This window comes from Montipora foliosa, chromosome 9 (assembly GCF_036669935.1).
Source record: "Montipora foliosa isolate CH-2021 chromosome 9, ASM3666993v2, whole genome shotgun sequence".
NCBI classification, from domain to species: Eukaryota; Metazoa; Cnidaria; class Anthozoa; order Scleractinia; family Acroporidae; genus Montipora; species Montipora foliosa.
Genome location: NC_090877.1, coordinates 13,685,406 through 13,699,877, shown reverse-complemented (window position 1 = coordinate 13,699,877; position 14,472 = coordinate 13,685,406). Strand labels below are relative to the sequence as shown.

The 14,472-nt window shown below is 41.0% G+C and overlaps 1 protein-coding gene across 1 annotated transcript in view; it reads left to right on the top strand.

Annotated features, from left to right (window-relative positions):
• Positions 1 to 14,472, top strand: part of LOC137971178 (3'-5' exoribonuclease HELZ2-like) — a 53,062-nt gene that overhangs the window by 24,215 nt on the left and 14,375 nt on the right. The window contains exons 13-22 of the mRNA XM_068817940.1: positions 1 to 298; positions 443 to 713; positions 1,817 to 2,227; positions 2,842 to 2,923; positions 4,608 to 5,846; positions 6,080 to 8,697; positions 8,924 to 9,171; positions 11,279 to 11,364; positions 12,891 to 13,034; positions 13,892 to 14,083. The exon at positions 1 to 298 is cut by the window's left edge and continues 4 nt beyond it. Coding sequence (XP_068674041.1) covers positions 1 to 298; positions 443 to 713; positions 1,817 to 2,227; positions 2,842 to 2,923; positions 4,608 to 5,846; positions 6,080 to 8,697; positions 8,924 to 9,171; positions 11,279 to 11,364; positions 12,891 to 13,034; positions 13,892 to 14,083 — 5,589 coding nt within the window. The remainder of the gene's footprint in view (positions 299 to 442; positions 714 to 1,816; positions 2,228 to 2,841; positions 2,924 to 4,607; positions 5,847 to 6,079; positions 8,698 to 8,923; positions 9,172 to 11,278; positions 11,365 to 12,890; positions 13,035 to 13,891; positions 14,084 to 14,472) is intronic.

The window sequence follows — 14,472 nt, the reverse complement described above, 5'->3', positions numbered from 1 at the left end:
ATAAATTCTCTGATAGAGTGCCTTTGGATGAAGGTCAAAGAGACGTTGTCAGTCGCATTTTATCGACTGAATGTAACCCTCGTCCTCTGGTGGTTTTTGGTCCGTTTGGAACTGGCAAGACATTTACCTTGCATCAAGCTATCTGTGAACTGGTTAGAAGGAGTATTACGCGCATCTTGCTCTGCACGCACACCAACAGCGCAGCTGACTTGCATGTTGAACTGTTAAATAATTACTTGACAAACGACAATGGACTTCGAGCGGCAAAACCGTTACGGATTTACCACGTGGAGAGAAGGTTGGTAGAATTGACGGAGGGATGTGCATAAAGTTTTTCATTCCTCAGTGCTTTTTAGATCGTCAAGTTTTCGTTTGGACTTTAAATGACTTTGTTTTGACTTACCAAACTACACGGTAATTCCAATTTTTGTTTCGGTCGCAGATTGGATGCTGACTCCAAAGTTGCCAAGAATTATACCTTGATCGAAAATGGTACCTACAAGTTACCAACACGCGAAGATGTAATCGATCATCGAGTGGTGATTACAACTTTGGCCGTGTCTAAACACTTGCTAGACCTACAACTCAACCGTGGCTTCTTCACACACATCCTGGTAGACGAGGCTGCCCAGGCATTAGAGCCTGAAGCTTTAACTCCACTCGTTTTAGCTGGGCCAAACACGAAAATTGTTTTAACGGGAGATCACATGCAGGTACACCAAAAACCGTTAGTTGAGTTTTACGAGATATAACGGAATTAAAGCTTTAACGTGCTTTAACTGGTTTAAATAGTGGAATTAACGGCTACCCCGTTCAAACGACCACCCTGTTCTTACGACCGGCACATTTCCGTGGGCTGGTTGTTTTAACGAGGCTAGTTTTATAAACTAGCAATTATCAAGGATTAGTGAAGTGCGTTCGATTCCTGTTTTGTCATCGCTAGACATTTGAAAGACGTTGTAGATTTTGGGGAGAATCGTTTTGTACCCTCTCCTAGTATTTGCTCAGTAATGAAGGTATCACACTATAGACTGTTATCTTGTTACTAATCATTTTGAAAACAATTAATTAATATGGAATACAAGTGTTATAATGCAATATCAGTTTTGTGAAATATAAGTAGACTTTCGCGCTGGATCCATGTTTTAACCCAGTTCAATAGGACTCAACTTCGGTGAACATGAGATCGAGGCCATGTGTGCTAGCCAGCCCTGTCGTCCAAACGCTGAAATCGACGGCATCATGATCGATACTCAAAGAACGTAACGCGAGACTGACACTATTAGGATACGTTCTCCTTCGTCGAATGCAAAAAATAATAAAATAAATAAAATAAATAAATAAGTAAATAAAAATAAAATATAGCGACTTAGGATTCCAAATGGAGATCGTTAGAGGAAAGTCTTATTAAAGGGCTGATCAGAGAGCAACGTGGCCATTTGCGGCAAAAAAATGTTCCTTCGTATGATGGAGTTCTACTGGAATTTAAACAAGAAAGAAACATTGCACTAGAAAATTTTTTATTTAATACCACTGACTTAAGTGATGAAGTCAAAGCCATCAGTTCTATTACTAGAGTGTATAACATTGTCTATTCCTCTTAATCAGTGCTATGAGGCGTTTTAACATCATTTTTCATTACACTTCCTTGAAGTAAGCTCACCAAAAAAATTTTTGGGTCAGGTGAACTTTGTAAGGCAAACGATTATAAATATCATGTATTCAGGTCGTAAATGCTGTCATAATGCGTCTACGTCAAACGTCCATATTCTGACGTTATGTGATTGTCTTTTGCACCTTTTGTACATAATTTTAGATGAAGCCAGAAGTATATTCACATTTTGCTCGAGATTGGGGCTTGCAGTGCTCGCTTCCAGAGCGGCTGTTCGATCACTACTATCAAATGAAACCTGAAGTGTATCGGGAAAACGTGATGTTTTTGACGAAGAATTACCGTTGTCATCCAGAAATCCTTCAGTTTCCTTCCGATAACTTTTATGGAGAAGGGCTTATCCCCTGCAGCACGGAAGCCGCACATCCAAGATTGAAGCCATTGATGTTTTTTTCCGTTTGTGGCTTGGAGGAAGCGAGAGATAATTCCTACGTCAATTCAGCCGAAGCAAGTGAAATTGTTAAGAGAGTTAAGGAACTTTCTGATGACTGGCCTGTTGAATGGGGTGAAAAAGATCTTTCCAAGATTGGGGTCATATCCGCCTCTTATGCCCAGGTAAAGTTTCAGGATATCCCACCACCGTCGTAATGCAATGCAAACGTCAAATTTGGGAAAGGATAGACGGCTTTTGTGGATACTGCCCTTGTAGTTCAATAGCCATTATGTCATCGGTATGCAAAATTGTGAGAGTAGAAAACTGTATGAGAGTACATGAGATGGTCCTAAAATTGGGCTGCAAGGCATGCATAAGTCAAGAATTAACAAGTCTATTAGAAGCGTTCTCGAAACCAACAAATGACCCTTTGAAAGCGATCTTGAATTTCAACATCTAACCCTCAAAGTCTACGAGGAATTCCTTCCCAGGAGAAACAAAGATTAACACGAAGAATACACTTTTAGATATGACAGGGATAATTTCAATTTGGATGCACTGGAAATGATGACAACAAAGTAATACAATTTGGTGCAATTTATTCTAGGAAGCCAACAGTACAATTAGATCGATGACTTGGACATTACGTAAACTATCCCAAAATTATGCTCTTGGGACAAACTTTTATAAGCTCGGCACGTAAAATAACATTCTTGTTTTTTCCCATACTGTTTGCAAAATTTTAAACATTTGAAATTTTTAACCCTGAAAACTGATGACATTTAAAATGTCTTAGGTTAAAACTATTCGAATGTTGCTTAGAAGAAATGAGGCGGAGCTTCGAGGAGTCACTGTAGAGAGTATTTACAATATTCAGGGTATGTCACTTATCTTACGGCTTCAATAGGCCATTTCCGAGTATACGTATGTCTCCTCTTCAAAGCGAGTCTAAGTGCGAAGATTTTTTGTGATGGTAATTAGTTCTACTTTACATATGAATGAAAACTAATTTTCATAACAAAAACTTTGCACTTAGACTCGCTTTGAAGAGGAGGCAGGTATGAACTCGGAAATGGCCTATTGTTTTTGTATGCGAAATCGTATGATCTCGAGTGCATTTCGGGATTTGTGGGCACGAGTGATGTTTTAAAGTTCACAAGATTGCACCCGCCTACGCAGGGGCATAGCCAGGATTTTCCAAAGGATGGAGGGGGGGGGGGGAGGGGGAGGGGGGGAGAGGGGGGTCACTGCGCACCGGTGGCTCAGTTGTTTGAGCACGGACTGTCACGCGGGAGGTCGTGAGTTCAACTCCGGCCGGACCAACACTCAGGGTCTTTAAGTAACTGAGGAGAAAGTGCTGCCTTTGTAATTACATCTGCAAACGGTTAGACTCTCTAGTCTTCTCGGATAAGGACGATAAGCCGGAGGTCCCGTCTCACAACCCTTCAATGTTCATAATCCTGTGGGACGTAAAAGAACCCGCACACCTGTCGTAAAGAGTAGGGCATGTAGTTCCCGGTGTTGTGGTCTGGTCTTTCTGGTCTGGATAGGGTAGGGTGGAACACCTTGCATAGGACGTCGAGTCCTGTTCGTGCTCCTTCCCTCTGGGCAGGTTTGCCCAGTAGAAGAGACAAACCAGATGTCTCGTAAAACAAAAAACCACTGTCAAACAGAAATATAATGGGATGTTTGCTTAAGGCCTGCTCCTAGCTACGCCCTTGCTACTGCTTGTGTAATTTGAGAACTTTCAAGACATCACGAGACAACAAATCACGAAATGCACGAAATGCACCTCCAATTGTCAATCAGAAAAACGTTGTATATTTCTTGTGATCTGTGTGATGCAGATTATATCGGCTTTATTTCGACAGCTACATCAACGTGTGGAGGAACACAAACGACCGGTAATCGGTAACCATGTAAGAGAACAACATGGAAACGAGCCACGTGAAATCGCAAAGAACTTTAGACAATCCGATTGCTTTATTTTTTAAATGTTTTTTATTCGGGACATTAAGCCAAAATTAAACAAACAGAGTGATTCAATCCGTGCAAAGCTGTTTGGTTAACACTTCTAATAGTTTTCATTCTCTTCACCTCTTATTTACACTTCATTTTCGCATTCTGTTATTTTTATCATTCGTATGCAAATCATGACGTAGCTCTTTACCTTTCATTCCATTGTTTCAGAAATTGTATATATGCGGAATTTTTTTATCCATGAACTTGCACTTGAAAATGACCGTGGAGTGGTCGAAACCTAATTCTTCCTCTTTATCGCTCGTTTTTTAACTAAATGTTTACTAAGAACTTATTAGTACTTTGTATAATACAGAAATTAAGGAATAAAACTTAGCATCAGATGGCAAGCAGTTGATGATAGAGTCATCTCATTGCTAGTACATGTACGCTTAAAAATTGGAAACATTCCGTTAGTAACTTCATTTTTCGCCCCGATTGCCTCTCCCTAAGTAACCCCTTTTAAAAGCCAAATACAATGTTGAACTTCATAAATACTGCACAACGAGGTCCAACATGTTCGTCTTTTTCTCACTGCTGCAGGGAAAGAATTTAGAGCGGTATTCATCAGCACTGTGCGCACGTTTCTAACTTGTCAAAGATCTAATGGAGGATCTGGTTCCGATCAGCAACATTACTGGGAATTCTTATCTGACGCAACGCTTTTAAATACCGCTATAACTCGAGCAAAGTCCCTGGTAGCAGTAGTCGGAGAACCTGTATCCCTATACACAGTTGGCGAATGCAGAGGCAACTGGCGAGACTATATCAGAAGATGTGCCGATCGCGACGCTTTGTATGGAATATCCTATGAAGAACTACTTCAACAAGTGGACGCATATCTCCGAGGGATTCCTTTAAATCCTCAGGCTGCTACTTTTGTTCCCAAAGGGATGGCACAAATTGAGAAAGAAGTGTGTAATCCCATAGAGAGTGTAAATCGCCAAAACGAGGAAAGTGAAAACCCTAAAGGCCTTGGGAAGTCAAAGGACAGAGAACACGAGATCTCAGATTTTCCCACAGGAGAACAAAACATGGAAAAAGAATCCTCGGAGGATGAAGACGAGCTAGATGAAGGAAGCGAATCCGAAGGAGATGACCCATCTATTAAAGATGAGACAACTTACCAGACTGAACACCATAATGGGACTCTCTCTCAAGACACAAGTGATCTTTGGGGTACTCCAAACTTCTTCGATAAATTTTGTCGCGAACGCTATGAAGATGAAAGTGTCTTTCCAAGGTATATGGACGAAATAATCAAGGCACTTGTAGAGAAATGTACAGAGATCAAGGGTAGGGACGCAGAATATCCCTCCTTGGAGACCGCTAAGCTGATATCAGGAAGAAGAACGTCCAAAGCAGAGAAGCCTCGAGCTCAGGAAAAACAGGGAGCATTTTCCGGTGACCTGAGCTCTACGGGTTACCATGTCACCCATATCAATGGCCGAAAAGTTGCTTTTCTTGATGTCGATCTTCGCTTTAGCAAATCCTCTCGGACACAGAGGCTAACTGCACAGGTACCTTCGAGGCAAAATGATTACCTCGATGCGGAAATCTTGGAGGACCTTTTGCGCAAACAGCCAGATATATACATTCCTTGTAACCTTAGACTTGGGTCCGAGAGTTTTCGTTCCGCTTATGGAGTAGTATCAGATACCAAGACCCCCGATATCAAAGTGAAAGGAAGAATTCGAGGAGTGTTCGACATGGATCGAGTTGTAATCGAAAAGAAAGGTTCCTCCAAACATTTTGAACCTTGCTTCCAGGGAAAAATCGTTGGTAAGTTGGTTTTTCCACTGTGTTATCATACGTCTTTCGAAACATGTCAAAGAAATGATATTCTGAAAGAGGAATCGCTAGATCTTACCGAATTCTGTAAATTGCATGCGCTACGTACTTTGTGACTTTGATTTGGATATGGAATAATTAGTACAAAGGATGGATTTATGACTTTAAAAACATGCAGATTTTTTTTTAACATTCTCACTTAACATTCATTTATTGGATTCTAGGTGTTCTGAATCACATCATCAGTCCCCATGAGCGTCAGTATGTGTGCAGAGTGGACCCCGAAAATCCCGAGTGTATGTTTCCAATCAACAAAAGCGTACCAAAAATAGTGACATTGAGAGCAAAAGATGTCGATGGTATGCCCATTTACAAGGAAATGCACGATGGCGATAATAAAAAACTGCGAGTTCAAGTAATGGGTTTCAAAACATTCTGCAGTGGAAAATACCTTTTCCTCGTCCAGTACTTACAGTGGAGGTCAGACTGCTCTACCCCCTTAGGTATCATTATAGGGAAATTGCCACAAATCAATACTTTGGAAGCAGGCATGGAGATTTTGTTTGCAGAACATGGAATCAGGAAGCCATTCGACGAGGAGAGCAAACTTGAAGTCCGAAGAAAGTTTCCGACAAATTGGTCAGTGCCATATGAGGAGTATCAGACCCGCCAGAAAATTGAAGGTGCTTTTACCATTGACCCAGAGACTTCCAAAGATCTTGATGATGCTCTTACGGTGGAACAAATTGAGGGGTCTGTGTATCGGATTGGAGTTCACATCGCCGACGTGAGTTTCTTTGTCGAGGAAGGAACTGCATTGGATAAGGATGCCTTTTTTCGCTGCACTTCATACTACCCAGGTCATGACTATGAAAGCGTACCAATGCTTCCTCCTGAGCTTAGCGGAAACCATTGCAGTCTTCTTCCCGGTATGGATCGCTTGTCCGTGTCGGTGTTTTTGGACCTATCGGACAAAGGCGAACTAGTTGCGGAGCCGACAATGAAGCGCACCATTGTCAGGTCCTGTTGTAGACTCAGCTATGGGGATGCTCAGAAGATTATCGATGGTCAAGACTGTACTACCCAACGAATACCGTTTGATACCGCGGAAAATATTCGATCGTTGAGTTTTCTCGCGCAGAGGAGGAGATTCTTACGGTTGAGGGGTGCATCATTTGACCATTGGTCTAACTGTGATCATGATCCTGAAAACTTTAAAGCCCACGAAATGGTGGAGGAAATGATGATTCTCGCCAACCAACAAGTGGCAAACCGTCTCTTCACAGAACGTCCTGATGTAACGCCTTTACGAGTTCAACTGCCGCCAAAAGAACACAGACTTAAAGAATGGACCGAAAAATATGGACAGTACATGAAGTACTTGCTCTTTATTCGTGGCTTTTATTCTGAGGAAACTCTCACGAAAATGACTAGAGAAGTCAAAGTTTCAGAGGCAGCAGAATTCAAAGTGCAGCAGTCCGTTTGGCAGGAAATCTGTGATGCTGAGAAAGCTAATGACCAAGCAAAGTTGCAGTTTTTGATTTGCAATGAGAGTCATCATCCCCAGTTGGTCGTGGCAAATTGTGAATTCCGAAGGCTTCAACCCAAAGCTCAGTACGCATGCAGTGTAGATCAGAGAGACGAAAAGAATGTCCACTTCTCCATGGGAATGAGTCACTATACTCATTTTACATCTCCCATAAGACGCTTTATCGATATTCAAGTGCATCGAATCCTTTTGGGTTTGATCCAGGAAAGTCATGGAAGTGAAAAGATTTCAAAGGATCAAGTAGGCAAAGTGTGTAGGCGCTCCACCTTTGCCCAAGAAAACTCGAGGAAGTTTGACAAAGGATGCAAAAAAGTCCAGGTGGCTGCAAAGCTTAAAGTAAGAAGCCAGAAAACGAAAGCCGTCCTTTCCTTGATTGAGAATCATTCCATTTGTCTGGAAATACTGGACCAGGAATACAATCAACTATCCGCAAACCAGAGACGAATTAAATTGAGTAAGCTGAAGCCAATTGATACAGTTGTCAACAAGGATCTCACAGAAATTGAACTTACATGGAAACAGAGATTGTACGTAGCCCCCCAAATAGGATCTTGGGATGGTTCCCAAACGAAAAGCGAAAAGGATGAGGTCAACAATCTTTTGGCCAATGGAATGGGCGAAAAAAAAGACGTCTTGGACCTCCCGGTAACGAATTGGTTACAGATTTTAAGAGCTGTTCAAGAGGAAAACTTCAAGGAGCTCAGAAAATTGATTAGGAAGACTGATGCAGATTGTGTGTTGCGTCAACGAGCTCAGCAAAGGGGCTTTAATCACAAAACAGCTGAAACGAAAGACAACATCGCTTTCTTCTATGAAATGCGATTGGCTTTGAGGAAGTTTGACGTTGTTAACGTTCAACTTACAGCTCAAATGAAGGATGGAGTTCTTCACCCTGAAGTTCAACTTTTCATGGTCAGCCCTAATTTTCACATATGTATTGAGCATCAAAATTACCCAAAGCACTGTTTTGCAACCACATCGAGGTCCAAAGCATCAAAGAGGAGGTATGAGAGTGTAGAACACTACATTCGTGCGTGGGAGCCTGTACTCGCCATGGAAGCCGCAACTGGAGCCGTCGAGGAAAGCGACGAGTTCACCATTCACAACCTTGAACTACAGTGGACAAAGCATTCTGATGCGAAAGTTGAAGTATCGTTTAGCCTGCCGAAAGAGTATTGCTCAGATGGCCAAATTGAGTTTTATGACGGAGATTTTGTGTGTGTCCGCGTTTGTAAAGATCAGTACATGACTCATTCCGAGCACTTGATTGCTGGCCCTGAGAGCACTTCAGACGTAAGTATACTCTTCTTGGCTTATCTTTACTATTCATCTACAGGCGTTTTGCAACTTTTTTCACTGAATTTAAACAATATCTGCTACAAAGGAAATCATTTGTCATTGTCAATTTTTTTTGCTCTGCACCACTGAGACCCTTAAAATGAAAGCACTTTTTTTTATTGATCTGTCGATAGCTTCTAAGTTGGAAGAATTGTTAAGAATTTTGTTGTTTTCTCTCAAGGTCTCTGAATATGAGCCAGCGTTACCGGCACCGAAGGACTATTCTTTTCAAGAATCCAGTGATGACTGCTCAAGTTATTGGATTGGGCATTGCATTATTCAAGACGTTACAAAATCGAAGGATGAACCTGACATTTTGGAAGTGAAAATGGATCTGCACCGATCATCGTCAGACTTTCCTGAGGGCTTAGTTACCGAAGGTGGCAATCGATGTACAGTAAACGTCATACACAGATCACTTCCACACAGGTACATACCTTTCATTCTTGTTTCCTCGATGCTTTTATCTCGGGAGACTCTACAGAATTAGTTACGATCAACTCTCTCATAGCAACCACTTTCCTTTAGCGACATCTTTCTGCCTGGAATTTTTCAGGCTTCCTTGGCAACTGCCTAGCGGCTCTCTCGACTGCGATGATTATTCTGGCTTGGCGTCCTAACATTCCGCAGTTCAAAATATATTAATTTCAAATATAGTACAAACTGGACAATGACCATCACCCATATGTCTTAATAGTTCAGATGGTAGTGCATTGCAGCGATAGGTTCGAGTTTCGTTTAAGTTTATATATAGATGTTAGTGAACCTGCTTGGTCGGTACGGTACTGAGAAAATATTGGTTGACGAGTTTGTCATAAACTTAAAAAAAAAAAAAGAAAAAGGAACGAGACCAATCTTTTCCCAGTACGGACAGAACAAGCTAGTTCAATGAGGTTTTTACCACATTGGCTCTCTTGACAGTATTTTCTTTATTTTCTTCCGATCCTTTTTCGGTACTTGCCTCTTCGCCTGCTTCTGTTAACGGTTCTGGAAAGTAAAATTCCCACTGGAACTCCGACATGACTAAATAAAAAATCTTTTCATGCATTTTTGTTTTTATGTCCGAGAAAATGGAAACAGAAAATGGGAACACTTTGGCAACCTATATACGCTGCATCGTGACCGGTCCATCTTAGCCGTCAGAAATCTCCTTTTCACCTCGGACCAGTTTGACTACATAATAAATATGCCTGGTGTTAGCTGATCAGGTTATACTCTAAAAAATTCACTTTTAGGCTTACTAGGTTGATTTTTTCCTCAAGTTGTCTCCGACAACCACAAGAGTCAGATGACTACGCCTAATTGGGACCTTGATGTCCACGACGACGACGTCGACGACAACGCCAGAAAACGATGATATCATCGGTTAAAAGAGCATAAATAATTGTGCTGCACGTGCGGCACGGATTTTAGCTCATATCTTTGTGGCATTCTGCATAACGACGACTTGAGATCACCAAATTTTAGAGAGCATGCAACGGAGAATCTTTCATTCTCTATTTTCAGTCTGATACCTCTCATACCGATTTATTTTTGGGATACTTCGCGCACATTGTACGACGCGAACTAGATGGAATAATCGCGAAAGACATTTATACGAAAGCAAAATTATACTTTGAGGTGACGTTCTCGTCCAGGTCGCTGTCGTAGATCTTAAAGTCCCTAATATGTTAGACAAAATGATACTCTTCTCTCCAACACATGTAAAAGCCTTTTATCATGGTATTTCTAAGCACGTTTTCAAGAAAGGATATCACGTGACCAAACGTTTTTGACACTAAATTTACCGCAAAGGAATCAGCACTACTCTAAAGATAATTTCGTCAAATATCTGCTCTTTTTTCAGCCTGTTTAGTTATAGTTTCTGTAACTTTCTGTAAGAACTGTAAAATTACACAATTTTGCTGCAAAATGAAGTTAAGGACGGTGCCTACTAATTAAAGATATTTTTGTCCCGGTTTATGACTATCCAGGAAATGTAGATCTTAACAAGTGTTATTGAAATCCAAAAAGAAAATTGGGGGTAACCACGCATTTTTCAACGATAATTCATGAATAAAATTTGTAAAAAGCTTTAAAATACAAAGCAATGTATGGCGTTCTTTCTCAAATTAAAGCTTAATTATCTCTCAAAAATGCATGGTTACCCCTGATTTTCTTTCTGGATACCAAGAGTACTTACTAAGATCTACTTTCTCCGGATAGTTTTAAACCGCGCAAGAAAAAACCTTTTTTAGTAAGCATCACCGATAGGAAATCCGAGTATCTCGAGATGCGCAGAACGTATGCGCAATAACAATAGTAGGCACCGTCCTTAAATAAAATCACTCGCCAGCTTAGGGATGAGGGGTCGGGTCTTACTATCACTTGCACAAGTTGAACTGGAAAGCAAGTACAGGTTATGGGAGACTTCTCTTCTCCCTTGCAGACTGAGCTGCATTGTAGCGATTACCCCAAGACATGAAACGTGTCTCTTAAGCTTATTCCTTTGGGTTTTCACGCCTTCATTATATTAAAAGAGATGTTTTCGCTGCAGACGAATGCTCTCAGCACTCAAAGATTGCCTCTTAGACTCATCCCAGCTGGTCAAGTCTATCTGTATGGGGTTTGATCCTCCACAAGGCAAGTAATAATAATAATAATAATAATAATAATAATAATAATAATAATAATAATAATAATAATACATGAATTATTTGACGTAGTGCACCTTATAAAAAGTGCGCAAATGCGCTCAATTACCGTAAAGTTCCGATAGTAACGACCCCCGAAAGTAACGACCTCTCGAAAGTAGCGACCTTCCCCCCCACCCCCCGAAAGTAGCAAGACCAAGTTTTTTAAATGGTATGCTGTCAATCAATAGTCAAAGTTTTAATGTACAATAATGTGTTCGTGCAGTTTAATTAACAACAAGGGAAGCTTTATGCCACCATTCGTCCTTGACATTAGTTCATACTCTGCGAGCAGAGTCTCTTTCGATCCTCCTAGATAAGTCGGGAAGAGGAAAGTAGACTCTGCCAGCCACCTCGACTTTCTTTGATTTGCCGCTCATCCAAAGAGATGTATGAGTCAGTCCAGTTTCGACTTGTCAAACCTGTTGTTTTAATTTGTGCGCATGATCAATCGCCACGCGTCATCAATATTTTTTAAATTTACAACAGCGTGTCAATTTTTTAACTGTCTAAATTCCCATGAGTATTTCCCAGAAACTGGTTTCCCGGAATTGAGAAACCTATTAATTTTTTCAATCAAAATTGAAATGGCAATTTAAAAACTTGAACTGTCTTGAGTTTCCAAAGAAATGATTCCTTGGTTGTCGTGTGTTTGCCAGAGTTGTTCGAAAATATCCCTACTGTTTGTTTTGGTTTTGAGATTTTGCGGTTACTAGTCACGCGTGACTGACTCCCGAATACGTTTGAAGTTTTAACGCATGCTCAACACGAAATGTCGAGCCGGCTGGCAGAGTCTACTTTCCTCTTCCCGACTTATCTAGGAAGATCGAAGGAGACTCTGCTCGCAGAGAAATCGGTTCATTGATGTAGCGATGAAAGAACTACCGTAAACCGGTATAATTTCGTATTAACAACAGGAACGTTTCTTCAAATTGAAATTGAAAACTACATAGTTTTCTATATACGGTTTTTTGCTGTATCTATCATTGTTATCTTCTTTTTATGAAACACAATCTATACATATGGAATGCAAATAAAATGTTGTTCATTTTTTATTTCGCTAAACGATCTGTGTTCCCCGAAAGTAGCGACCCCCCGAAAGTAACGACCCCCCGAAAGTAGCGACCCCTAAAGGCTGCTATTTCCTAAAGTAACGAGGGTCGCTACTATCGGAACTCTACGGTAAGTACACAACTATTTACTAACAATCAAGAAAAAATGTGTTTAAAGTTTGCATTAGATCTATTCTTAATATCCTTTGGTAAGTAATTCCATAATCCAGGGTCACACAGACTGAAAATGCCGCTGAACCCATCTTAAGCCAATAAAGTGGACGCCAAAGAAGCAACTTGTGCATGGATAGATGATAGTGTCATCGTTTGTGCACCAAGTTACAATGGAGCTTAACATAACTGTCTTTTATGTAAGCAAGAGGATCTTAAAGCTATGAAGAACTGAACATTTCTGTTTCTTCAGAAAAATTTGATAAACCACCATCTTCCAGTCTTTCGATTGTGAAGGAGCATCCTTCTTGTGGGCTTAAGCCACTGAATCAGTACCAGGAAAAAGCAGTCAGAGATGCGCTCGCAAAACCCTTTACCCTTGTCCAGGGACCACCTGGTGAGTAAAGCTATTAAACAATACAACACAACACAATACAATACAATACAATTTAATACACACTTAATTGACCACTCCCCATACGGGCTTTTCAGGGCCAATGAAACAACGAAATGACGGAACAGAACAACAACAACTGTTAAGAATCCCAACTGGCCGGAGGCAAACCAGTTGGCTATTTGCAATTGCAGCCTAGACGTTGAACCAGGGACTACCAGGATAGGATTCCTCGAGTGGGTCTTGAACCCAGGATCCCTGGATCTCAAGGCAAGCGCTTTAACCACTGGGACGCACTGCCTTTGAACTATACTTGTGACTGAATCGTCAGTTCTCAAGAATACTGTTCGAACCGATTTAAATGTAATGTGGCATTTTGCGACACCACTGCAATTGGTAACATATCAGGTACTGCGTTAACGCCGGCCTTGTCTTGAAATATAATCAAATATGACATGGTCAGAGAATTTAAAACTAGCAACTAGAGGAAGCGTGTCTGTTATAAGTAAAGTGAACTCGCTGGACGATTAATTGACCCTACTTTGACGATAGCGTCATTGTCGTGATGGAAAACGTACTTGGTATAACTCAGTGGAAGTTTCTGGTCCCACCAAAATCATGTATTATACCCATTTTGAAAAAAAAAAGCAAAAAGATCACTTGTATCACTTATAGGAGCTGAGATGAAGAAGGCTTGTGGGCTTACAGCTGATTTGGTTGGAAAATCTGCTCGAGCTCGCACATTGAATTTAATCTAGACAGTACTTTGCCTTTCCTTTTTCTTGAATTCCAACTGGAAAATCAAAGCAATCCTGCCAGGACATGTTCCATCTGGAAATGTAATTGTTGTCTTTTTCCAGGAACCGGGAAAACTGTCACAGGCGTTCACATTGCCTACTGGTTCGCGAAACGAAATATGCAACTTCGAGCACAGGACGAAGAATGTCATCACTTAGCGGTTGATTCAAACAGTTCACAACATACCAAACGGCTTGCACCGCCTCAGGTCATTTACTGTGGACCTTCCAACAAGTCTGTGGACGTTGTAGCGCGTAAGTAATACTGGATGTATAAAAAAGTGGCACGGAATATGTCAAGGTTTAACACATTTAATGAAACTACGACGTCGTCAGTAGGTCTTAATGCGGATTTTATAAGAAATGAATGAACAATCCTCGCACTTATCCGCTCTCAGACCATTTAATTAAGAGAGTGTCAGCAGGAGCGATCGCGAGGTAACAAATTCAAATGTTCTCAGATGTGTTCAGAAAATATGCACGTAATTAGATGCATGCGGATTTCAGTAAGCGTCACGAAGTGTCGCCTTGCTTTTTTCCCTCAACTTCAGAATCACTCGACGTGTCTCGGAATACGCACCCGGCTAGCAGAGCCTTTCTTTTGCTTGCTCGATTTTGGCGTTCTCGAGAAAGACTCTGCATGA